Below are 27,382 nucleotides of genomic sequence, written 5' to 3'. Positions count from 1 at the left end.
ACCGCCAAAACAAGACAAAACAAAAACAAAAAACTATCACTTGAATGAATCAAGTAGCCTGATGCGACTGTTAAGCGAATAACATCAATGCTGAAAAGGTCAGCGGCTTTGAATGGAATCTACAGCATATTAAATTTCTATCAAGTGTGGGTTAGTGAGTGTCTGAACAGGATTAATAGCCTTCATGCTCAACTGAGCCTCTTTACACACATCTGTGTGGGTGTCTGTTAAGGACTGGAAGGGCTAATTGAAATTCATTAGGACAAGCAACCTGTGCCTGAGAGGAAAGACTAAACATGGTTATCTTGTGCTTAATCAGCACCTGAAACCGGCAAGTTTAGCAGCTTTTAATTACGATAACCCTGTTTGATTTGGCAAGATGTCACAAACGATTGCGCATGTGGGAAATAAAAGGCTTGGACTGCAACACTTTCCGAGGAATTTTAATCTGATGACTCTAACTAAATTTAAGACGCTTTAGAAAACAATTTCTCCACCTTAAGTGGTAAACTATTTGTTTTTTTTATCTCTATGTGGATGTAAGGTGTGAGCGAATCATGGTGGCGCCGAAAAGGGGATGGTACTGCGTGCACCATGTCACATGACCACGAGCAACTGAATCACATTGATGTCTACTGTAATTAGCACAGATATTAAATTAGTCACGTTTTGTTTAGCACGTCTCGTCAGTCCTTAGACATCATCACCTTCATTTGTGTCATATTTATGCGTTACAAATGCCCGACAGCAAGGCCGACAGAACCGTGGATGCAGCAGGATTCCTGGATACACAGCATGTTCTTCTATTAGTGAAGCACCTGATGTAGGAGTACAGTTACAGGGTAAGAATAGATGAATCAACACTACGCTGGTCTGGACACCACTCTAGCCTGACAAACAATGGTTCTCTTCCCTTTGGCTATGCCGAGAACCATGTTCTAGCCTCTGTCTCCACAATGGACCCCGATTCAACCTCTGGCACCGCTTCCCCCTCTGGTTTCACAGTTTGCTCCAACCAAAGGCTCGATCTTGGCTGCCGCACCATCTCTTAACTTAACACAAAAGGTCACGCTGCCTCGCTGGAGGATGTTTTGTTTTACCAGTTCAACTAAGCATTCAGTGTAAATATGCTAACTCAAAAGGACCCACAGATGGAGAGACTGGTTGCCTGTTTATCCAGGAATCCTGTGACTGCATGTGATGTAGGGTGGTGATTTTCAACATTTTCTTCTTAGAGCCCCCATGCTATGTATCTAAAAAAAAAAAATCTGAGCCTACCTTCAAAATAACCCAAGCCAACCCGGCCAATGGACACGAAATGAAAGAATAAACTAATCCTTTTCTAGGCAGACTTTTAATTATCCTATAGGCGTGTAATTATAATCTTACTTAATTTACTTAACTTAATGTGCACATCTAACTTCAACAGCCTGCTCTGAAACGGTAAGGCTTGCATACCCCCTGTGACCTAGGGTGTGAACTCCAGTTTGGATGCTCCATAACACATGACAAGCACTTACTGTATATCACATTTTTGTTTCATTAGCGCAGGTATTTAAGTCGCATATTGTTTAGCACTTCTTTAGTCATTACCACTTTAATTGTCTCGAGTCAATCATGTCACATAGTATTTCTGTTTCTGTAAATAAATTTTTCCTGCAGTTATATTTACCTCCCTTAAGCATTACTGACAGCATAGATTAAAAAGAGATGCAGTTTTGTGTGGTAACTGTACACCCCATCAGGATAAAATATTTATAATAATATAAAACATTGCATGAACTTGGCTTAAAGTTATTGCCACATCGCCATAAAGCCCTACAGTCCTCGCTCCAAGCCATTTCCACATGTTTTGGCCATTAAGGGAACTCCTGGGAGGCCAGCGTTTCTGTGTTCTGTTGATCTGCACAATCAAAAGTGCTGGTTTGGCTTGAACATTTCATATTTACAAAAAATATATAAATAATACACAACTTACAGGAAACATCTCAGTAGTCTAATTTAAGCCGCCACTTTCCTGAGCAGGCAGTTATTAAGGATTAATGAATAGATGCTGTGAATGCATTGTTTATGTTAATGAATATGGGTTTTCTTTCTCCTGCTTATTCAGGTCCATGAGCATATTACCCGACTGCTCACACAGTGATCATCTCGATCAGATGGCGAGCTTTCTCGAAAATCAATAAAACAAACAGACAAACAAAGTGAACAAAAAATAATGCACTTCATATTTTTGTATGTTTTTGTATTATTTGTGTATGCATCATCAATTCATTCCATGTAATATATATATATATATATATATATATATATATATATATACATATATATATATATATATATATATACATATATATATATATATATATATATATATACAGTATATATATATATATATAATTGCCTATATAAATTGCCTGTAGTGTGTGTGTGTTGTCATTCACACACACACTACAGGAAACTTGGGAACACCAATTAGCTTAACCTTCATTGGGAATCGAACCCTGACCCTGAAGGTGCAAGGCTAGAGTTACTGTATAACACTAAGGTGTTGCCAAATATGTGGTGTGAAGTGTTGTTAATCACTATTAATGTTATTAATGACTAAACTCGAGATTATAAACTGTTATGACTGTCACCCTGCTCCACTTGAACTCACCCTGGAGATGAGCTCGCCCACCATTCCCGTCCAGGTTCCATTGGCACCGGGGACACCGTACACTCCGTCGCTCACCAGCTTAATGCGGTAGTTGAACTTCAGAATGTCGGCCAGCTCTTTCAGCATGTCCACGCAAAAACCTTCGTAGCGCTCATTCCCCTCCAGCTCCTGATAGTTGGCTCTCAGCATCACATACGGATTCTCCTGCAAAGACACATCGCTGGAGATCAGCCACTGACACTTCAGCCGCTTTGAGAAGAGAGTCTCATTAAAACAAACAAACAAACAAACACTCACATAAAAAATGGTTCGCTTCTATTTTATGACTTTTTTGCTCACACAGCTGAGCGAGTATATAAAACCTAAGCCAAGACTCATTCAAGAAAGAAGCTGCTGCCAAAATTTAATTTTGTTATCGGTGCTGTTTATAACACATGCATTTCTAAAAGTGCTTTTTATTTATTTATTTATTTATTTATATTTTTTTATGCAGGGGCGGTTAAAATCATTTACAGGGACCTCTACATCAGTCACAGAACATTGTCACATTGGGGATAAACAGGCTTTTCTGAGTGAAGCCAGGCATGTAAAAGCTTTTGAAAATGACTTTTTTGTTTTAGTTATAATGGGGAGGAGAAAAAAAAAAAGCAGACAGTATATGCTGCACACCTTGATGAGAGCGATATTGAAATAAAATGTTGTGCTCACAGACAGTTCAAACTGCTAGACTGTAACGAGTTTTTCATTTTTACTGTCAAACCCAGGCCTCTGTACCAATTTAAAATGCCAACAAGGCATGTTCTTCCCTGCTCATTGCCATAGTAACGTTCTTACGGCTATCAGACTGCTACTGCAGGTTTAAACCCCATCGGCTAAGCCAGCTCTAATAAACCTATTCCACAACTAGGACAGCAGCTCGTCTTGTATTGAGACAAAACTAAAGTTAACTCTTATATTAAAATTACGATTATCAATATAATAAAAATAATATGTTACTTTATGCAATGAAATTGCTCTACAACAATCGATATTTTTTCCTCAAATCCTGCTTAATCCGGCTTGGCATAGAGTCATGCAATCCATGCTTGCTCGATCGATGTACAGAAGACGGTTTCCTGACCACTACTGCCTTCTTTACAGTCGTCCAAGAGTTTTCTATTGGGTTTAGGTTTGGAGATAAACCAGACCTTGCCTCCAGATTCTGAACAACATTATCACATAGCCACTTAAAAAAAAAAAAGTCTGCAGGCAGATAAACCTGTTTTTTTTTTGTTTTTTTGCAAAAGGAGAACTATAATCCACATCACGTGTTGTCTTAATACTTTTGGCAACCACCATCCTTGACTTAACTTTAGTCATTAAGTTATAACAAACCATTATGTGCAACATGAACCTGTACAAAATTGCATAACTAGGGGAAAGTCTGTAGCTCTGAGCCACAACACACAATTAATGCAAATCCTTCTATTCTGTTCATCAGCTCATTAAATCAGGGACGCATGTTACCTTTTGGCACGGTGCTGACCCTCCAACTGCGATTCCATCATGGCACGTGCAAGGCACAATATAAATGCAAATTTTCATCACTCCCAGCCTGCTATGAGCACTCGAGTGTGCCGGCCGGACTAGTTGCCCTAAACCAGGCTTATTAAAAAGCAGTGTTTCGTGGGCTGACTGCACATTAACCTTCTTCTTTGGTGGAAGAATAATAAAGCAACCTTCAGGAAGTAAAAAGCTAAAAAAAAAAAATCCTCACTGGGGTTGATTTGCAAAACAAACAGATGGATTTATTATCATTATTATTTTTACAAATGCAGCATGATGGAATTGCCTTGTTGGATGTGGGGGGAAAAAAACCCTAATAGAAGGAAGACTCCATTCACTAAATTTGCATATGAAAAGGGTGGGGAGATTCATACGTATGTGAGTGTTAGGTTATCTCTGTGAAGAGGCTCTTCTCTGGGAGAATGCAGGCCATTCCAAAAGATGAAAATGTTTTTACTTTCTGTCTGACATATAGCATCATAAAGCCCTAAATGATGCGAACTGCCTCAAACACATGCTGTTTTCAGCAAACATGTCCCAGGCGAGCGATCACTAAAACACTATACTTTTCCCATTGCTGTAAAGAAAGTTCGCCGGCTTTGACGGAGCAGGTTTTACAGTTAACACTGGCATACTACAAGCCTGTGCTTCAAAATGAGTAATCTCGCCCAAAGGACCAAAAGGGTATTTGTGTGGTTTGTGTGCTTGGTTTTGAGGATTGCTTTTTAGACCCAAAACAAACTCTGTCCACCGACAAACACACTTACAGAGTATACAGAGCAATGCAATATGTCTCAAGCCCCCCACTTATTTCCTCATATTTTGCTTGCAAAGAGACAGACTTTCCATTTTTTTCATTTAATATACCTACAGTACATAATATAATTAAATTAAGGGGTGCCTCAAGACCTTTGTACAGTATGTTTCTGGAGCGTCTATGCTATGCAGTGTCTGGTAGGGCAAAGATAAATATACTGTATCATGACAAATGATATGAGATCGAACTGAAATTGGCGATCTTTAAACATTTGCCGGAAGCATCTGTACATATTAAAAGTCAAATAAACCATTAAGTTCTTACCTCGATTATCACGAAGGGCCCGAGAAAAACCACTTTTTCATTCCTCCCTCAAAAGGCACAAGCACAAACACGTCTTTAAAATGAAATAAAATTTATATTATGGGTCTGCTAAGATTATTCTCATCCGCCTATCCAGCTAAGGTGAAAAGTATTATTATTATGCCTTTAGCCATCAGTGTATAATCTCAGTTAAATGCCATGCACATGCACCTCCTGGAATCTGATGCCCTAATCATGAAGACTATCCTGAGCTCATTCTAAAACTCCTATTCATTAATAAGATCACACCAAACAGTCTTTTATAAATCTGTTACACTAATTTCCTTTTCCTTTTAAGTCTGGTTCCTTTCAGTTTTTTTTTCCCTCTCAAGTCACACTCAGTGTTTTCTTGCCAATCTACAGGAGCCTTGGCACACGCCGTCTTCAGACTGCTGTAAAGCTGATTCTTTCTAAATTTTCGGACTATAATAGGTTTGTGAATCTCACCGTGTTGGCGAATGTCACATAGCCTTTTGTGCTGCTCTACCTACTTCAGGCCCATGTATTAACTCCTGATAATGAAAAAAAGCTATTGGGTACATAGAGCTAAATCTGGGAATTGCCAAGTTATTACTTTTTGGACTCTTGAGCAAGGTTTGATATTCAACTGCTCAGCTCAAATGTAAGTTTCTTTGGACGGACCTGTCTAATAAATGAGTAATTGCATTAAACATTATGGAGTGGTGTCTCAGGTGGCTAAGGCTCTAGGTTGTTGGTTTGAGGTCCTAGCATTCGGGTTTAAGCCCCGCTGTCAGTGATTGCAAGACTTCATGCATTGGTGGTCCCAAGGCCGGATAAAGTAGGAGGGTTGCACAATATTATATAGAAAGTGGAACCTCAGATTGCGAGTAACACAGTTTGTGTGTTAGAGTGGAGGAAGGGTAACTGTGTAAGACGAGATGGGGGAGAGGGGGAGGGGCTCCTTACTTTAGCTTCACACACACACACACACACACACACACTATTTCTGCGCGCACAAACGGAAACACTTATTTGTCAGGATTTATTTTTATATAAAGTAAAGTTCAGGTTAATTTGTTTTATTTTACTTTATATTTTGTATTAATTATTTTTATGTATTTATTTTTTTGGGCTGTGGAATGAATAATTTGAGATTTTATTATTTCTTATGGGAAAATTTGATTTGGTTTATAAGTGATTTGGAATACGAACCCACTTTCGGAATGAATTATGCTCGTAATCCAAGGTTCCACTGTAATAATATTATATCATACTCAGCACTTCTCTAATCTACTGTATAATTTACTAAAATTTGCAAAAATACTGATATTCTGACTTTAGAGAGCATATACTTTATCATGCTTCCTTAAACAGCTTGTCAGCTTGAGAGTCCTCACTGAACACAGGGCAAGCTTGAGCATACTCTTACATACAACCCCAGACAGTCTGACTGGTTTGTTGTAGTAATATGCTGCAGTGCTGATGTACAGTTGGATACCAGGGTTAACAAACTTGACCAGTCTATCTGTCAGGAATGCAGGGTTAGGCCACAGCACACTGCACTGTGTGGCGACCTACAGGCCATGCAAAGCTAACTTGCCTGGGTGTAGTAACAGCTACCATGAAAGCAGTCTCAAGGATCTGTGTCTTGTGTTGTTTTGTATGGCAAGCTGTGCGATCAATGTAAATGCATATGGCCCAGGGCCACGTCTCCTCTCCTGTTGGACAGTGAAGTCTGAAAGCACTGCCTCTGTGCCTGTTGAATACTTGCATCATGAACATTATCCCCTTCCACTATTGATTTCAGCATTAGTCTCTGCATGTGGCATTGCTACAGATTCCCCGCTAACTCCTTTATGCAAAGATACACTGTTGAAAAGCAGCCACTCACTTGGGCTGATGTACCACAAACGGTTAAGATTTGTTTTAGTGCATTAGATAAAAGATTAAATTAGGCTTTGATACTGGGCCTGCAGAGCATTAAGTGCTGACGGGCTTCTGGGGGTCAGACCCTGTTCTTAAGAACGCTCGACCGCCGGGCTATTAGCACTTTTCTCCCAGGTGGGCTTGAAAGTGACAGTACATCAGGGTCTGCTTTTGCATGTGAGCAGCTACTGAGCTTCATTGAGCTCTGCGATTCACTGCACAGCTGCACTGTCAGACTTTGTGCTGGGGGAGGATGCTAAATAGACAGAAGTTCATTCTAGCCTGCAAAGTGTGCAATGCTGCAATTAGAGCACGGCTGTTTAAGTGCTTGTCAAAGATTAAGCATTGTTCATGTTCAGTGGAAGCCTCCATCGGGGCTTTGCAGCACAAACAACTAGCCATTGTGCCCAGGATTGCAGAAGATTAAGAAATTGACATGTTTGAATTTATGAACTAATGATAATAATAGAATATTCATTATTCTGCTCACGCCACACTATGCATGAAGCACAAGTCTGCTCTTTGTGACATTGAGAAATATCAATAAATGAATGAAAGTTATCATCACCGTAATGGACTATCCTTTTTACAAGGGTTTTAAGTACTTTTTAGCATCAATGACCTGCTTCTTATACAACTCAGGAAAATGAGATTGGAAAAGAGAATGAGCGTGACATCATGGGTGCATTTTATAGAGGGACACATGAGGTCATGGTCATGATGTGATGAGTTTTCTTGGCTGGGAATCAAACAGGCCTGGTGATCCGGAATAACAGTAGGTAGAACTGTAGAAGCTTTATCGTTTTGTTATTACTACCATGGATACTAGCTTACACAATATTATCTGTTAAGTCATGATAAATGGAGTTTGCATGTTCTCCCCGTGCTTGGTGGGTTTTCTCCAGGTTCTTTGGTTTTCTCCCACAGTCCAAAGACATGCAGATTAGGCTAATTGGCGTTTCCAAAGTTGGATGATAGAGTTTCCTGGATAGATGGATGGAATTATAAATGTGGGGACTTTAAAATGACTGGGAATTCTTATCTATACTTTTTCATACATAATATAAAAATACTAAACAAAGGAACAAAACAAAAAACAAAACAACTATAAATCTAAGCGATTTAAGAAATCAAGAAAAATTCATATCATGCTATTAACACCACTTTGCACGGAGAATGCAGTATCTTATACATTGCTTTTCAGTTCAAATCTCCAAATAATTTCCATTTGCAGATCTCTTTCACTCTTTCTCTGTCTCTGGTTGATATGAAGCAGAAGCAGCAACGCATGACCCACTCTTACAGGATAGGATCATCCCCCAGGCTGCTGCAGATAGAAGGAGAGTTCCATCTCCCCATAGTGATAGGGCAAGGCAGGCGCAGCGCAAAATCGCTGCCAAATAACAGCCTAGGATTACATCTTCAATTGCTGGCCATGGCTCCTGGAGATATCTTGCTATCCCACGCCTACTCGTTTCCTAAGCAGGTCAGTGCTCTTGATCATATAGGGGATAAAACCTTATTTACATCTGCAGTAAAGGCTGCTATTCCAGAAGTGAGCGATTCTGAATGATAACAGCATCTCAGATTGGGATTTCTAAAGCCTGCATATTCCCTGATATTACAGCTCAATAAGACAATCATTGAATTAATTGTAAATGAGCATGAAGCCTCTCTGGGCTGACTTACTTGACAATAATGTACCATACATTTCTCAATGCAATAAACGTCTATATTGTCATCGTCTATACCACTTTATCATGTATGTAGAGTTATGGGGGGCCTGAAGCCTATCCCAGGAGACATAGAGCATGAGGTGGGATACAAGATGGACAGGTTGCCAATCCATATACAGTGCATACACACACTAACATGCTCATTCACACACTACCGACAATTTGAAATGCCAATTAGCATTATCTGCATGTCTTTGGACTGTGGGAGGAAACTGGAGAACCCAGAGGAAACCCACCAAGCACAGGGAGAATATGCAAACTTCATGCACACAGACCCGTGGCGGGAGTCAAACCCTTGACCTTGGAAGTGTGAAGCCACTTGCAATTGACTACACTATAATGATATTCCAAAATTGCCTATAAAGAGCTCCATATTTAACCGCCCATGGCACCAAAGCATCCTTTAGTTTTTATAATCACATATTATTGGCTACCAATTATGATGGTGTGAGACATAGTACCAGTGATAAACAGAATGAAAGAATCAGGATCATGCTATTTTTACCTATGTATTTTTGACAGCTACACTCCGAGTAACGTTATATCAAGGTGACAACCAGTGAAATGCAGAAGGAAGAAAGAGATGTCTATATCTAAATTAATTAAATGGGATGTCATTTTTCCCCCCCCACTATTAGTATTTTATTTGAAAAAAATTTCAATATACTGTGAAACTGCCACAAAGGTATTTTCCCTATGCCATTTACTATCATTAACATTAAAGCATTAAAATTGACAGCAGACTTAATAATTAAACGAACATTTCTGACATCACCCTCCCAGTACAAACGAGCGTAATCTGTGAGATGTGTCATTAGGTTGAAATGTGTCATATTATTTGACGTCTCTATTCGTTTCCCAAGTGGATCACTCATATAAAAAAAAAAAAAAAAAAAAAAAACCTTCCTAATAGCGTTTGACTGATCGTACTCAGTTAGTAACCTAGTAAGCAGTGTAAGGATCTATCCAATGATGGAAACTTCAAAGCACTTTCGTAAACCGCTCTGGATAAGAGCATCTGCCAAATTCCTAAATGAAAATGTGAAGTAAACTTGCCATAGCCATAGCATTAAAACCATTAATGTTAAAAACAGCTAGGTTTTGTGGCCACATAGGTGTTAATGTTATGGCCGTCTGGTATATGTTCATTCTGCATCCATTACAAAAAACTATAAAAACTCCAAAAAATTCCCCCAAATAACTATTAAAATTACATTTATTTTTAATAAAAATTAATTTGCATAAATTAAATTACAGCATGATACTAATTGTTAAATATTGCAACTCACCAGCTAGTCTGACTTTGGGATTGCCAATGAATTACCGCAAACATATCAATTAGGTTAATACTGGATTTAATTTGCTCTATTATCGGCCAATGTAGCTGTTCTTTATATGGATTTTTAGTCCAGTATTTACAAAAGAAAAAAAACAAAACATTTTATTTGTAGTTTTTAGATTTAGATTTGTATAAATAACCTTGCAGACATTTGGAACAGTGCATTAAGCCTTGCCGTCAGCAATCAAACCGGTGTGAAAGCTCATTTCCAGTCTGGAATCCTTGATTGTGTTAAATTTGATTGCTGTCAGTCATTTTATAGACACTGTGCTCTTCTGGAGCTGGAGCTGCATGAACATGGGCGTTGTGTAAATGTCAAACCCACCTTAAACGCATTGTTAGTTAATGATAAGGATGTGACTATTGTTTTGTTAATTATGGTTCCGGCAGGTCAATTTGGTTGCTGTTTTTTGTTGTTGTGCTGAAAGCAGATGTACTTACCAGGATGGTTGTGATGATCAGTGTGGTGTTGAAGAGTGTGTCTGTGACGTTAAGTGAGGGAAGCTTTTTCTCCATTGATAGGCCTTGCTCCGAATGCCACTGACCGATCTTCAGCACCATGCACACAAAGAAATACAGGGACAGAGGGAGAGAGAGAGAGAGAGAGAGAGAGATTAGAGTTATGTAAGCTCCTCTATCCGGTATCTAGCAGAGCATTCATACAAAATTAAACATGACAAAAGACCTGTCATTAACACCATCTCAGAGGCACACACTACAGGGTTCTGCACTGAAGAATGCAGCAGAGTTGAGCATCTTGAAAGCTTCCATATCAAATCAGGCGTTCAGCAGGAAACAAAACAAATTCCTGAGCAATGCAATAAATCAAAACGATCAAAACAATAACTCGAATGACATCCCAAGTCTCTATATAAAGCTTGTTGTTGACGGCACTCTTCAGTTTTCTCTGTGTAACTGTAAACTCTAATGATCAGAATCTCACTATCTTATCACCCAGGAGAGTCTCCTTTTGAGCCTGCATCCTGTCAAGGTTTCTTTGTCTTTTCCCTCCATCCTCGGCCTGTGATTTACTTGTTAGAGATGTACAGTAGATCTTAATCTTGATTTCTCTTTGAGAAAATGCCTATTATTAAGAGAGCTATACAAATAAAACTGAATTGAACAGAAATGATCATTACAGCTCTACCACTTATTCCCCCCAGGAGTTTGGCCTTTTCACACACAGACGTTTTTTTTTTTTTATGTGGCAAAAGCTCAGCATTCTGCTCCTAAATCATCCATTATTTTTACTTTTCGGTGTAATTGCAGAACACCACGGTTCAGCAGGCCTCACGCTTGATGTCTTTTGTGGAGGAGCTGCTCAATTTATCTTCTCCTACAAATCAGTCCCCAGTGTAGACTCCAAACGGAATTTCCACAGGAGATGAAGCACACATGACGCCGCATGGTGCTCATACATTTTCCATTAAAACACAACATAACCATTCACAGGTATAAGAAAAACAACACTATAACTGGTTCATCCACCAGGTTGTTGAATTCCCCATGATCTCGGCAATCTTCTTTTGTTGTTTGATCTAGGTTGGTGCAAAACGATGAAGCATTTGTGCCGCATATATAGTGCATTTGATGTGTCTTTATACTGTAGCAGTGAAGGTGTGGTCAAGACCCGGGTACCAAATGAACGTTCATACCTCTAATAAACTATTTAAAAGTGTGAAAGAAAGCTGTTGAAGAGTCCTGTTGAGGTTATTTTATAAGTTTTATATTGTTTCGACAATGTAAATAAATACCACGGGACCCACGCTCACACCTTCATCCAGTCTCCTCAACCCCCTCATGTCCACCAGGGTGGGACACTCTTTAATCAAGTCCATTATTACATTAAGCATGGCAGCCATGGGTGTTAAGGATGTGTCAAGCTATTACATGCCGAAGCAGAGAAGACCACTGCAGCATGCAAATAAAAATATCTCATTACATTACATTACATAAAAGTTAAAAAACAAACAAAGAAAGAAAAAACCCAGAGGTTTCACTTTTCCTTCTTAAACCGCTTTCTTTGTAAGAGGTTGCTCTAATTATTCTGGGAGTTAAAAGGAGGGTTTAAGAAGTAACCCGAAATGAGATATCTTGGTTTTGATAAAAGTGAGTATTAAAAGTATTATAAGTTGTTAGAAAATATTTAGCATGCGGTTTCTTTGAGTTATAATGGTGTTAAAAAGCACAAATGCCAACATTTTGTGGCAAAAATGTTCTGGTTATATCAGTATGAATTTTGTGTCATTTTGCAAAACACTATAAATCCATCTCCTAGTTTTGTCACTAACATAAATCAGCCTGCAGTTGTGTTTGTGGTCATTTGGTCAAGTTTTAATAATAATAATAATAATAATAATAATAATAAAAATCAACTCCTGGTTAGATTGCGATTTTGTAGTGTGACAAAAAGGAAGTAATGGCAACAAATATAAAACCAGGAAAAAGTGTTGCACACTAGTGATGGGTCATTTATGAATGATTCATTCTTTTTTTCTTTAACGTGACTCAGTAGAACGAGTAGTCTCAAAGACTGATTTTTATCATTTTCTAGCATTGCAAAAGCTCCATAGGTTATGTACAGGGAACAGAAATGAGTAGTTACCTTTGATCTTTGGTCTGAATCATTCGTTCTTTTGTCACATGACTCCTAAAGATGCTATGCAGTGCAATAGATTCTAAAGAATGAAAAACTTGGACCAGAAGATATAAGAGGTGAGCCACTTCTGTTTATTATTATACGTCCTTAGCTGTAAAAATAAAGTAAAAATTCAGTTCTGTTCAATTCAGTTTTATTTGTATAGCTCTCTTAATAATAGGCATTTTCTCAAAGTTGCAATATTTTCATTACTGGAACTATAGCCAAAATTTGTGTATGCAGACGTGTTGGGTGTCTGTTTATTGAAAACGTATTATTTTGAGTCACTAAAAGGATTCAAACTTCCCATCACTATTGCACACAAATGCCTTTTAATCACAAAGACCATGTTAGGATCAGGAGAAACATTAAAAACATTTCAAAAGTTTAGTTTAAAACTATTAGTTCACAGCATTGTCAGCCTCATCCTCCAACAGTTTCAGTTTCAATTCAGCTTTTGACAATAGAACTTCATCATAGTACGGGGATGTGCTGTGTAAGGTCCATTCAAGCATCAAACTGCTGCATAGAAAGTTGTGGTCCCATAAATTTCAAGTTCAGAAAGCCTAATCATAGAAGGGTGCGTAGCAGATATAACCAGGCGTACCACACACACACAACAGCTTCCTGCACACAAACACACATACTGTATCTCATGTCTCTTGTACACCAAGCTATCGCATGTCTTCTAAGTGTTGTAGCCGTACTGTCAGGGATACTCCAACCGAAATGTTTTGTTTGGAACAATCATGTCTTTTTGTGGACAATAATTTATAAAAATCAATGCAGGTCCAAAAATGTCAAACTGGTCATATGTAACTTAAAGTAAAATGCCATGTGATTTAGCCATCATCACTTAGTATTGCATAACCTTGTACTGTATGTAATCACACATTGTTTGAACTGAATTGTGAGCAAGGTAGTTGCGCCCACCAAAAGGTTAGAACATTTTTGCGCACACACACACACACACACACACACAGAAAAAAACTTTCTATCAATGGAGGCCTGGAGCATATCCCAGGAAATCAGGGAATACCTTGGACAATCCATCACAGGGCTCACAAGCACACACCTACTTGCACTGGAGACACCGATCAGCCTAATCTGCATGTCTTTGGACCATGGAAGGAAACTGGAGTTTCTAGAGTACATCAAGCACTCAAGGTCTTGAACCATAGACCCTATTGGGCAAGGCCATAGTGCTAACCACTACACCACCATGCCACCAGATCGAAAATACAATTCAGACATTCATCTGTTGGGTACAGTGACGACTCCATATACAAATTCTACGGACATGCAAAGACTCATTTCTGAGATGTCACACTAATGAGAATCTCAGAATTATGCAATCACTTAGTAGGCAGTAAAAAGACAAAAAAACAAGCAAAAACCCCACAAAAATCTCAATTGTTCTTCTTCACAGTATACAAGCGTACAGAATGGATGTTATCTCACGCGTTTGTAATTCACAGTGGTTGCATTTAAAGTTAGTTTATAGTTATAATTTGTAGACTCTATTCACAGTATACCCATGGCAAGGATACCCCATGTGCAGAGGGAAATCTTTTTATGCAGATGTTGAGATCCAGCAACAGATAGGATGGTAGTGCAAGCATGACTATATAAAGGTATTGAAAAAAAGAATAAAAAAAAGCAAAAGCGACTAAGAGAAAGAAATGAAATGGTTTCTTTGAGGATACTACTTTGAGGATATGATCAAAAAAACATGCATTCCATTTCTCATTCCTTGCCTCGGTGGACAAAATGCCACCCTGTCCTCATGAATAAGAGCCACACAGGGCTGCAGTAGTGAGAAACATAGTGCTCAATCAAGCCCTGCAATCTGCAATCTGAGGAGGAGAGAGATAGAGAGAGACAGAGAGAGAGAGAGGGAGAACAGAAACTAATGAGGGGACATGTGGACAAGGACAAGGTGTTTACTGCACAGTAGTCTAGCCATCGTCCATCAGGAGGAAATGATTGAGCTTTTCGGTCAGTATGAGAAGCTCACATGAGGACTGGCTTATGGAAAACTAATTGTTACAAACAACGCAAATTACACCCATATATTTATCATTATCTTGTTAGAAATGCACACAAAATCTACTTATTAAAGTTTCATGGACATAGACCATTCCATTCCACATATTTGGAAACAAATCAAAACTGAATAATACAAGTGAATGTGATTACAGTCTTTCCAGGAATATTAAAGAGCCTTGTTTGTACTCATGGGTGTTAAGTAATATACAGTATATAATACTGTAATACTGTAATATGTATAATAAATGTCTCTATCTATGCATCTATGCAATTAAATGGTTTGAAGTTAAAGAATCAAGGTTTACATTAGAAAATCATCTAAAACGGAAAAAGGTATATATAAACTCAGAAGCTCTCAAGATCAGAATGTACAAAAGTATTTTAGAAATTACTGAATTATTAACGAATCCCTTATTTTGGGGTAAATACCACTATAAATGATGTAAAGCATGATTTAAAATAAAAAATTAAATAATATCAACCCTGATAAATAAGGCCTAATGTTAATGTGTCTTATAAATACAAATATAATTAGCTTTGGGACTGCAATACCTAAAAAATTTTATATAGTAATTATTATTATTACCATATTAAATTAACATTCATTCTTACATACTATATATATATATTAGTTTAATATTTATTATTCCCAAAATTTAGACAATAACAGGGATAGCCCCAAATAAAAAAATTGACAATGTCAGTAGCGGGTCTTTCCACCATTTGCCACAATGACAGCTTGACTGCGACATCTCATGCTTCTCACTAGCCTCATGATGTTCTTCTGAGGCAATGCGTTCCACTCTTCCACAACTGCTACCTGCAGTTCTGCCAGTTCATGTGGGGTGGGGTACGATCATCCAGTCTCTGTTTCAACTGGTCCCAGACGTGCTCTATGGGGTTCAGGTCAGGGGACATTGATGGCCATACCACCACTCCAACTTTCTGAAGTCGAGCTGTGATAATTCTGCCACAATGTGGTGAAGCATTATCATCCATGAACAGAAAGTTGGGGGTGTGCTGGCAGAATTGGGGGATGATGACGGGTTCTATGATGTCTTTAAGGTAAGAATGTGCAGTGACTGAGCCATGTACAAAAAACAATTCTGTTTTGCACTGACTTGTGATGCCCGCCCAGACAGTTGCACCTTCTCCACTAAAGCAAACCCTCAGGACCATGTTGACCTCAGCGTATCGCTCACCCTGCCTTCTCCAGCAACGCTAATGACAATCATTTTTGTGCACAGGATGGTAGGCCACTGCTGCACTGCATTGTCCAGGTCACATGGTCTTGTGCCCTCGCAAACGTGTCAGTGGAGTCACCTGCAACTGTCGTCTGGCATTCAAGCCAAAGCGGTTGAGTCGGTTGCGAATGGTTTGTCTGGAAACCCTAGTTCCCCTCGCATCTCTTAAATAGGCCTGCAGCTGTGTGACAATTGCATAACGATGTCTGAGTGCATTGGAGCCTTAGGTACTGGTCATTGTTGGGGCTCCACTCCTGGGTCTGTCATGAACTCTGCCAGTAGTTCTGTGTCTTGTTGCAAGTCTGATGATGACACTTTGAGACACACCAAGTTCACAAGCAACATCTGACTGACTGTCACCGACCCGAAGGCGCGCCATGGCCAGGTGGCGCTGCTCGTCAGTTAAGTGACGTGTGTGTTCATGGCTGTTTGAATGATGAACTTGGAATGACTCACTGACGATACCAGCTTTTTATACCCACAGAATGTTGAAATTGATGCCACATTGAAAAAGGTTGTCGTTTGGGATTGGACCCAATATAAGGCACAGCTGTACACAATGAGACCATTACAGTACATGGAAAACTCAAAATGAGGAGTCTATTACCCCAATACAATTGCATTATGTATACACAGTATATATTACACGGTGTATATATGTATATATACGGTTAGTATGCGCTTACGTGAGTGTGACTAGGAATGTTCCTTGCTAATTTTTAAAAGGTTTTAAAAATGGTCTCTCCGTTAATGTGTGTGTGTGCGCGTACGCACATCACAAACACACAGAGCGTGTGTGTGTGTGTGTGTGTGTGTGTGTATTCATCCAGCAGGAGAGGCGATGACCTACAATTCTGCTGCAAGAGAGAGAAAAACCGTTGGCTCACTTGTGATGATGTAACGCTCGTTGTTAAAACAAGAAGCGCATGCGTGAAACATGATACTCGGTGCTCGTAAACTAAGACAATGCTCGTTTTTCAAGTCAAAATTTATTAAAAATTGTTGCTCGTTTTGCAAAACACTCGTAAACCGTGTTACTCGTAATCCGAGGTTCCACTGTATATAGATGCAGGCTGTATTATGATAGAAGAAAAAGAGGGGGAGAGGAAAAAAAAATTTAATTAAATAAGTACATGCGTGCGTGCGTGTCACAGTGATGTAGCGGTTAGCCCTGTCGCTTTGCACCTTTAGGTTAGGCTAATTGGCGTTCACAAATTGCCCATATTTTGTAAATGAGTGTGTGAGTTTTGTGTATGTGTGTTTGTGCCCTGAGATGGATTGGCACCCTGTCCAGGGTGTACCCCGCCTCATGCCCTCCTGGGATAGGCTCCAGGCCCCCCGCGACCCTAAATACAGGATAAAGCGGTATAGACGATGAGATGAGATAAGATAAGAGTAAGTGTGTGTGTGTGTGTGTGTGTGAGACTGTACACAATACCAAGCACAATGTATGGTCTTCAATGGGAGAAAAAATCAAAATAAATGAGTTAACAATGGACTTGCTGCCCATGCTGAGCTCTCACGAGGTGCTAAAAGAGCGGTTTTGCCAATTACAATCAGGAAGTAAAACAAAAGGAGGAAAAAATAATACAAACTGGAAAAAGATGGTCTTGTAGTGTTTGCATCTTGCTAATTAAAACAATCCATGATTAGTAAAGGACCAGAGCGTTCTATTAATGTGTGCCAGCAAGTACATTAAATCAATAGCATTACCCAGTGCTGCTGCTTGCACATTGCACATTTCCGAGCCCACTATAGATGACCTAGAGGAAATGATGTTCTGATTAGAGGGCTATATGTGTGCAAAATCAATTCACCATCCTTCACAATCATCTGTGTACTCATATACCTGCTTTACATGATATAGCTATTACGGGACGGCCACCGAAGAGATGCAGTTATCTTCACTTTCCTGAATATAAATCTGTCTCTAATGGAGGCAGTGTGGTGGATGGATAAATGGGGATAAAGAGCTGGATGGGAAAAAATCAATGAAAAGACATGAGTACTCATCAGGTTCTCAGATAGACTCAGAGACAACACAGAACTAAAAATTACTGTTCTAGGGCACTGTGAAAGGTTTAATAAGGAAATTGAGAAAATGGAAGGAACATGGTTAGTAGTAGTAATAACAGTAATAGCTCAGCGTCAATGGATGTGGATGTAGCCTGTGTAAGAGATACTTAGTAATGTTTGACTTTATTCAAATGTGTGATTAAGGAAGAATAATGATTTATAATTACACGATCCAACATCAAAAGGAAGAGGAAGGAATCCCCTTTAAGTCTTAAGCTTTCTTCCTCATGTTGTCTCAGGTTTGTTTTTTGCTATAATCATCTTTGACTTGCTCATTAGGGATCTACATTGACACACATGCTATATACCCACTTACTCACTCACTCACTCATCGTTGTCTATACTGCACACACACATTCACACACTATGAGCAATTTGGGAAAGCCAATTAGCCTAATCTGCATGTCTCTGGACATTGGAAGGAAACCGGAGTACCTGGAGGAAACCCACTAAGACCCTGAGGTGGAATCGAACCTGGAACATGGAGTTGCAAGGCAACAGTGCTAACCACTAAGACTATGAGCTATACCAGTAAGCTAAATTGAATCGTAACAGAAGTCATCACTGATAATGAACGAGTGGCATTCAAGTCAAACTGGGGGGTGTAGTAAAATTTCTTGTGAGTAAAAGTGTCAAACCAATTGGTATTTGGAGGAGACTTCAAGCACAGTATGCTTATAAGACTCTTATGTACAATAAAACATAATGCAAATGTTTTAAAGAAGGCCGTAGGTCAATGAATGATGTTCCAGGCCAAAGTGATTCGGAGCTCAGTGTAGTCATGAACACTAAACAAGTGAAACAAAACAACAACAAACAAAAGAATTGCCTGTTTTTTCACGGGAGGTGTTCTGGTTTTGCAGGCCAATGCACAACCTTGTACTACTTATCGCACCACTTGCACATTACAGGAAGTCGGCTGTGAGTTACTGCCACACCCCCTGTACATTCCTGACCATTTTCACAAGTTTGGAGTTCCGGGGGGCCAGCGCGTTATATGTGAAATAGAAAACTCTATGTCCGATCAGAAAACTAAGTAAACTTTCTAACTTGATGGTAGCCAAGCACTAGAGTAAAACTATCATTTTAGTTCTCAAAAAAATAAATAAAATAAAGTGCAAAAATAAGTGCATTAGTGTAGCAGGGCGTTATACAGAGAAGTACAGGTATCTTATAAATGTGTCTGGTTATTCTGCACAAAAATCTCAAAAATCCTGGTTTAACTTGGAAGCCCCTTGTATACTCGATGAGAAAACTCACAGATTATCATTGTGCCTATATGTGAATAAAAAATAAATAAAAACTGGGAAAACATTATGCCTTTTTTTCTTATGTCATTATGCCTTTTTTCTCTCTCTCTCTCTACATATATCTATATATCTATATATATATAAACAAATCAATGTAGGAGCATTTCAGAAACAGTAATAACCCTCAAAAAGTATAAGGACTAATGTATCTTTTTTTCTCTCTCTTCTATTAAAAAACAGCCTGCCTGCATCTAAACACATAGCAAACCCACTGGAGGATTACATAAAGATAAATCACAAGCCCTTAATGTTACACCTGACAGATTGTTCTCAAACTTCACATCTGTCATGCGAATCTTTGGTGCTGTTATTTTTTTTTGGTTTGTTCTAAGTCTCTTAGATGATTAGAGTCAGAATGTCATTCCCTCTGTCATTAGCTGCAGGTGAAGTGAAGATGTCAGTGGTTCTGGTGGCTTGTTCATCCTGCTTTGGTGTTGCAGAAAGGTTTGTAGCCTCGCAGACGAATAATAAATGCGCGAGTTAGGGAAAGGCCAGACAGAAAGGTCAGCACAGTTTACTTCTTTTCAAGAAGCGACCTTTTGCCACAATCAAACTTTCAGCTTGGGGAAGCACACAGCCACAAACACTCCCCCTCTACTTAAAATATTCTGCTTTTTTCTTTTTTTTTTTCTTATTACAAGCCTATTCCCATAACCAGAACTAAACCCACAGAGGAGTTTTTATTCACAAGAAACTTGCCAGTGGTCTGCTGCTGGACCTTTCCTATGCCTGCTAATAGAAGGGTGGGAGATTAGCTAGGGGCAAATTTTAATGATCATACCATCTATCCCAATCACTCACTGACTCACTCGTGTTCTCTTACTCTATGGCACTGTCTCTGTCTGTACTTTTCTTCTCTCTCTCTCTCTTTCTCCCTTGCCAGTTCTCTGACTTTCTCTATCATTCATCCATCTCTATCATCCCAGCATTCTCAGGGGCTGTTCTTTGGCAGAGAGCGGGAATGGCTTTCGGTTAAAAAAAAAAAAAAAAGTTCTTGAGAGACAAACTAGACGAAAGGGATTAAAAGCAGTGTAAGGGTTATTCGCCCTCTCCCTATTTCCCCCTCCCTCCCTCTTTTCTTTCTTGAGAACGAGGGACACACTGAAAGCAAATGTATTCTACGTGCCAATCAGACTGCAGAGATGTTTTAGCTTTGTAGCTAAGCTGAAGATCCTGAAAGTGGAGCAGCAGGAGACAAAAAGGGCACACATACACGCACGCCTCACAAAACTAAGGATGAGAGATAAGTCATGCATGGAATCTGCTAAGTCTGGGAGATTGCATAATGTATCTCATGCATTGTGTATTTGAGCTGTTGCTCATACTCAGACTGCTTAAAATATGGATTGATATCGATGGTGAAATCAAGTTCCGGTTCAAAACTGTGCTCACTTACCCTTTCTAGGAAAAGTAAAAAAAAAATTCAACAAATGATGCACGCTAATGAACGAAAAACACAAAATAACAGCTAAATTGGCTGAAATTGGCTGCATTTAGGGACAAAAGCAAAGCACTGCGTTCCCGTGCACTGTGGGAATTTCAAGAGGAGGAACTATACCACTATCCTTCAATACATCTTCATGGTGATCCTTAAAATAGAACGCAAAGGCTGCGGACCTTAGCGAGCAGAGCAAACATGGTCATTAAAAATGAACGCAAGGTGCTGTGAATTTGTGCACACACAGATATTTGTGAGAGTGAAGAGGTGAAGTGAGCGTGAGAGCACTTCAATCCTGAGAGCACTGAGACTCTCATGTTTGCTTACGCCAGGGTCACTTTCCCTGGTATTCAAGATGGAATTCAATTCAACTTTTAATAACCGTATGAACTAATACTGCTCTGAGCGTCAGGCCAGTCACCTTAACAATCCTACTGTAAATAAAAAAACTTTTAAATTCTTCCTCCTGAACTTTTGCCATGCAATCAGATGCACAGAATTGTATAGAAGGTCATTGCATTCTGTGGAGTTGGAGTTTAATTAAGATTAACATTTGGAATTTAATTAAGCCCAAAACTTTTTTAGCTTCCCTTTCGGGAAAAAAATATTTGGCAATATATTGTAAAATTTTATGCAATATGTTAAATAATAAAGCTATAAACTTATATTTATTAATATATTGCAATGTACACATTTATACTTACATACATACTTTATGCATGTTTAAGAATTATACACACACTTTAACTTTGTTATGATTAATGCCTATGAAATCCATTTTGCTTGAACCACATTAACATATAAGCATATTGTAAAAAATATATAAAGAAATAGATATATTCAATCATCAAATTCAATATATTATGAAGTATATTGTTGAATATAAAATTAAATACATTCAAATATACATTAGAATATATTTCTCAATATATGAAAAGCGCCAATTCCTTACGTATTTTTGAATATATTGTGATATATTAGTACATACATATTATTTTGTTTATTGTAAATATATTTTTTACAATTCTGTTAATTATTAGTCAGTATCAGTTAGTGAAGCAATGGGGAATATTAACATTTTAAAATCTTTTCAGTTTACCATTAGATTAGAACACTAACTAATTTTATATATTGATAGTTGATATATAGAAAAATATATTTTCTTTGCGTAAGGGCTGACTATGCCTCAGTGCACAATGCATGGTTTTCCAAAGATAGAGTAGAAGAACTAGGATGGCCTGCACACATCCCTAAACGTCATTTGCGATGACCTGGAACGTGGCCCTCCTCACCTGACATCAGTGCCTGACCTCATTAACGCTTTGTGGCTGAATGGCCAAATCCTCGCGGCCATGCTCCAAACCCTAGTGAAGCGCCTTCGCAGAAGGGTGGAGGTTATTATAGTGTAGGGAAAGGGGACTAAATTTGGTCACAGATTACCGATTTGCCCAAAGTAATATGAATCATGCTCACACCCTCCAATTAGTGAGTGAAAACACAGAGCAGAAGTGCACAAACTAGGTTTAATATCCTCATTTAAAGTGAGCCACATCTTGCAAATGAGCTTATGTGAACTCCCCAAGGACTCTCTCTCTCTCTCTCTCTCTCTATCTCTCCCGCTCACTTTTCCACTCTTTTAATTCTAGAAGTCGGGGCCGCTCTTCTTGTACTGTGTTAAGGTTGAGAAGGCGCTGACCAATTAGCTTGAAAGACTTCGTCAGATGATGTCATGCTGAGCGGGAGATGGCCTTGTTAGGAACTTCCAAGGAAGTGTCTGAGGAAGTCATCTTTTTTTAAGGCAGTTTTTTTTTGGCCTGACCTTTACAATGTGTTAGTCCTCTCTCTTTCATTCTCTCCCTCTTTCTGTGTTCTTTATCTCCTCCTGTAACCCCTGAGGGTGCTGCCTCCACTACTCATGCTTGTGAGCCCTCATTGCCCACTCTGTCCTTCATAATTTATCACACAGCTTTCTGTTATAAAAAATAAAATAGAAAGGAAAAAAAAAATCTATAATTCTGTAACCTCATAATGTCATCAGTGGTTAAAAAAAGGCACCCTGGTAAACAGAAAAGATCAATAAAACTGAATCCAAGTGAAAGTAGTGGGAAACACTAATATTTATCTAACGAAAAGCAGGGAGAGATAATTACCTTCACTCCTGTTTGTGCTTTGAGGCTGCTGAATGTGTGCATGGGAAATACGGCTGACATTTCAGACAGGAGCTTTTTAGCATGGACAGCAGCGGAGCGGAACAGATACGCTGCGGGTGGCGAAGTGGGAGGGACTTTGGGATCTCTTTCACATTTGAGTCTTGTGTGATATAGTCAAGTTATGTAAAACCGCTCCCAGCACTGATGAGTAAACACACCTTCTAGTTCAGGAGGCTGAATTCTGGCATTTACATCATACTGGCATTAGTACATGTCATTGACAGGTAAAGAAATTGTAGAAATAGTTAAAAAGTTGAAGCTAAAAATAATCTGATCAACTTTGATGTAATCAGTGATATTATTATTATTTCAGGTTAAAGCCCATGTACATGTCTCTCTGTCTTTCTGTACAACAAAACTCTCTGCCTAACTTACTGTATTAACACACAGAAATCAAATTTTGTAAGGTTGAATATCTTATGCCTTGTTTACGTTGTTGTACTTCTTTCCCCGTCAGCCAAATACACCCCCTGTTCAGTAATTAGAAAGTGGATCACAGATAAAAAATTGAAAAAGTAAATCGGATGAAGATTAAGCTTTGTCTTAAAACCACTCCTGCGTGTTAAAATTCACGTATACAACTTCAGCGGTGAAAAATATGAACTAATCCCAATAAAAAAAATATTCAGTTTAGCTTTCCTAATTAATATTTATTGATGCAGGTGTTTGTTTACATTGAGCAAGTAGCTTATTAGTAGCTTATTTTGAAGTAGATTATTGAATCTGGCACATATCTGTTCATAACATCACTTTTACTCAAATGATTTTGCAAATTGTGCAGGTAGAGATCTAAGTACTGCAAAAGTTTAATAAATTATCTTCAGCGGTCAATTTAAGACGCACCCACAGTTTGATGCATGCACAGTCAAAACCCGCAGTTTATTATCTGGCACAAAATTGCACATACCTTCACTCCTATTCAACATGTTAATTTTATTTATTGTGCAGGTTCATCTTTAGGGCAATACCTAAGGAATGGCAAAGTTTCATTACATTCTGTCCAGACAGTTTTGCGTGATGCCGTGACAAAAGCTGGCTGGACAGACATACAGACATACAGTTTCTGAGACTAGTTTCGGGTCTTCCAATGTATGAAACCTAAAGATATAATTGAAGGAGCGAGTTCTGACCAATATAGACGAAACCTTTCTTTTATTTATATTTTATATCTTTTCCCTTTTAATAGAGCCACTGAATACTGTAGGTCTCTAAAAGGTGTCTAGGGATTACAAAAGTGAAATACCTTGCTCTGCCTGCATAAAATCTTTGCTTTGCATAAAATCTTTTCAAAATGCACAGCGAAAAGGGTGGTGCGGAAAAAATTTTTAAAGTTTGGAGGTGGATAGATACAAGAAATTTTAGCACTCTGTCTATGGCACTATTGGAGGCATATGTGCAAAGATTTCAGAAATGTTTGCCGCAGGGGCTGCTGCAGTAGCCTCTAGCTCATCTGCAGTGCCAAAGTTTGTGCAGCATCATCATCAGGCAAGTGTAGAAGAGCAGGTGGCAAGCAACGGAGAAGAGCAGGCGTGTACTGTAATCGATGATGAGAGCCAGAGTGACTGGCAGAATGAGGAGGAGCAGGAGGGAAGGGTAGCTGAATCTGTAAGGAGTTGCTTCATGATAACATGAATCACAGGGAGGGGAGGGGAGGGGGAGGAAGCCTGTCCTAGTGTGAGTGATTGTGTGTTTGTGTGTGGGTAAAAATAATAAATCCAGTATCTCAAAATAATAGAATATTTCCTATGGTCAATCACAAAAAGGATTTATAATACAAAAATGTCCAACTGCAGTAAAGTATGTTCACTTATGCACTCAATACTTTATGCATTATTAATATTTCTTCTGATGGATTTTTGGAAATATTCTATCTAATATTTATTAATTGTAAGCCATGAAATAATCGAAGGTGAAACAAAAATGGCTTGAAATATTTCACTTGTGTACTAAATCTAGCATATATGAGAGGTTCACTTTTTTAATTAAATTAGGATGTAAAATGTAAATAATTTTTTTAATTAAATAAAGAAAAATATACAAAAGGCGCTGTATATGGGTGGTATTCGACTAGACAGAGTCTGGATTACTTTTTTTTTTTTTTTACAGTCCAGCCCTGACTCCTCGACAGATTTCATGTTTTTTTTTTTCTCCCTATTTTTAGTCGTGTCCAATTCCTTCCCGTCACTAGGGGGCTCCCAAATTAAGCTACTACACCTCAGTCGTGAGGGCCGAAGACTATCACGTGTTTCCTCTGAACCATGTGACATCACTTTCTGATTTTTTTCGATCTGCTCAATCCTGCACCGTTGGGGGCGGCGTAACACACTAGGAGGACAGCGCTATCCGCTCCTTCCACTTGCATGAGCTCACAGACGCCCCTGGTTGGCTGTAGAACCGTGATTAATGTGGGAGCACTAATGACCTTTTATCCCCCGCCATCTGAGAGAGCTCGACCAATCAACTCTTACTAGACCTCCGGCTGCGAGAGGATACAGCATCACCCGGGAATCGAACTCTGGACGATAAGGCAAGCGTTTACCACTGCGCCACTCGATAGGCGAGCGCTTTACCTGTTTACAAAACAACAGCAAAGGACCTTAGGAAAACGTTGGAAAAAAACAGATACACTTGGTGGAAGATTATGTGGAAATATTGACGCAACATCTCAGGACATCAACCAGGAAATTAAAGCTTGGCCGCAAATGGTTTTTTAAAATGGACAATGTCCTGAGCATACTTCCACAGTTGTGGCAAAATGGTATGAAAAAAAAGTACAAAGCTGAGGTATTCAAGTGTCCCTCACAATGCCCTGACCCTGACTCAGGAGTTTTGTCAGGAGAAACAGGCTAAAATACCATCAACGTATTGTTAGAGGCTTGAGGAGGGCTTAAAAGTTACACAATCTAAAGGCAAGATTACCAAATACTAACTGACTGGAAATGTGATGAAGGATATAAAAGCTGAAATACAGTACACTTCCTGGGCAAAAAAAAAAAAAAACTCGCATATTCTAAGATTTCATGCAGTCACCTTTAGTCTTGTTGGCAAAGTACCTGTCGTTTATAGGAAAAAAGGTTTCTAGAAACATTTGAAAGGTTAAAGCTAAAATAAGCTGAACAGCTTTAAACAGAACTCCCTGCCTAAGTTATTAATATAAAGAAATACATTTTTGTAGAGTTGAGTATATTTACGGCTTGTTTATGATAAGTTGTACGGCTTTCATCCTCAGCCAAATACACTCCCTGTTCGGTAATCGAAAAGTGAATTACAGGTGAGAAATCGAAAAAGTAGTTTGGATAAAGATACATTTTCGTCTTAAATGACTCCAGAGCATTAAAATCCATTTGATTTTTAAATGACTCAAGAGCATTAAAATCCATTTGAGCGAAAAGTGAAAATATGAACTTATACCAGTAAAAATATTCAGTTGAGCTTTTCTTATTAATAACTATTGGTGCAGGTGTTTGTTTGCATTGAACAAGTAGCTTATTTAAAAGTAGATTTTATCATCTATAACTGTTCATAACACAGTTTTTACTCAACATTTAAATTTCACTTATGGTGCAGAATTAGACTTCAGACAGATATCTAAGCTCTGCAAAAGTTTCATTAAATTCTGTCCAGTCAGATTCAGGTCATCAGCTGACTTCATTTTATTGCCACTTAATGTTTCTGTGCCAAGACCTGACCAGCTAAAGCAACCCCAGATTATAACACTCCCTCCAGAGCCTTGAACTGTGGACACTATGCATGATGGGTGCATTACTTCATGCATTCTCACCCTGGCACACCCATCGCTCTGGCACATGGTCAATCTGAACTTGTTAGGTCACATGACCTTTGTCCATTGCTCAAAAGACCAATTTTTATGCTCCCTAGCAAACTGAATTTTTTTCTGTGTGTCCAGGTTGCCTTGTATGGTGGATTGCAAGTAACTTGGTCTATGAGCGTTTTGCAAGACAAATTTTAGGACATTTTACCTTGATACATGAGCGAGGTCTTGATATATGAGTACTGTAGTATGTATACGCATTGTCTGCCGAGCAGAACATGACACAACACAACTGAGCCAATGGTTCGTTCCTCTCTCTTGCACTGTGAGACTGTGGGTCATTGTCTCCCAATGCGTCA

General features: G+C 38.8%; 1 protein-coding gene across 2 annotated transcripts in view; it reads right to left on the bottom strand.

Annotated features, from left to right (window-relative positions):
- grik4 (glutamate receptor, ionotropic, kainate 4) overlaps positions 1 to 27,382 on the bottom strand; it is a 236,329-nt gene that overhangs the window by 32,053 nt on the left and 176,894 nt on the right. For both annotated transcript variants that reach the window (XM_053507303.1, XM_053507304.1), the window contains exons 10-11: positions 10,728 to 10,835; positions 2,660 to 2,863 (exon numbers count right to left, since the gene is read on the bottom strand). In XM_053507303.1, the coding sequence (XP_053363278.1) occupies positions 2,660 to 2,863; positions 10,728 to 10,835 (312 nt within the window). The remainder of the gene's footprint in view (positions 1 to 2,659; positions 2,864 to 10,727; positions 10,836 to 27,382) is intronic.

Source organism: Clarias gariepinus, chromosome 11 (assembly GCF_024256425.1).
Source record: "Clarias gariepinus isolate MV-2021 ecotype Netherlands chromosome 11, CGAR_prim_01v2, whole genome shotgun sequence".
NCBI classification, from domain to species: Eukaryota; Metazoa; Chordata; class Actinopteri; order Siluriformes; family Clariidae; genus Clarias; species Clarias gariepinus.
The sequence above is the reverse complement of the archived record's forward strand: the minus strand, read 5'-3'. Positions and strand labels throughout refer to the sequence as shown.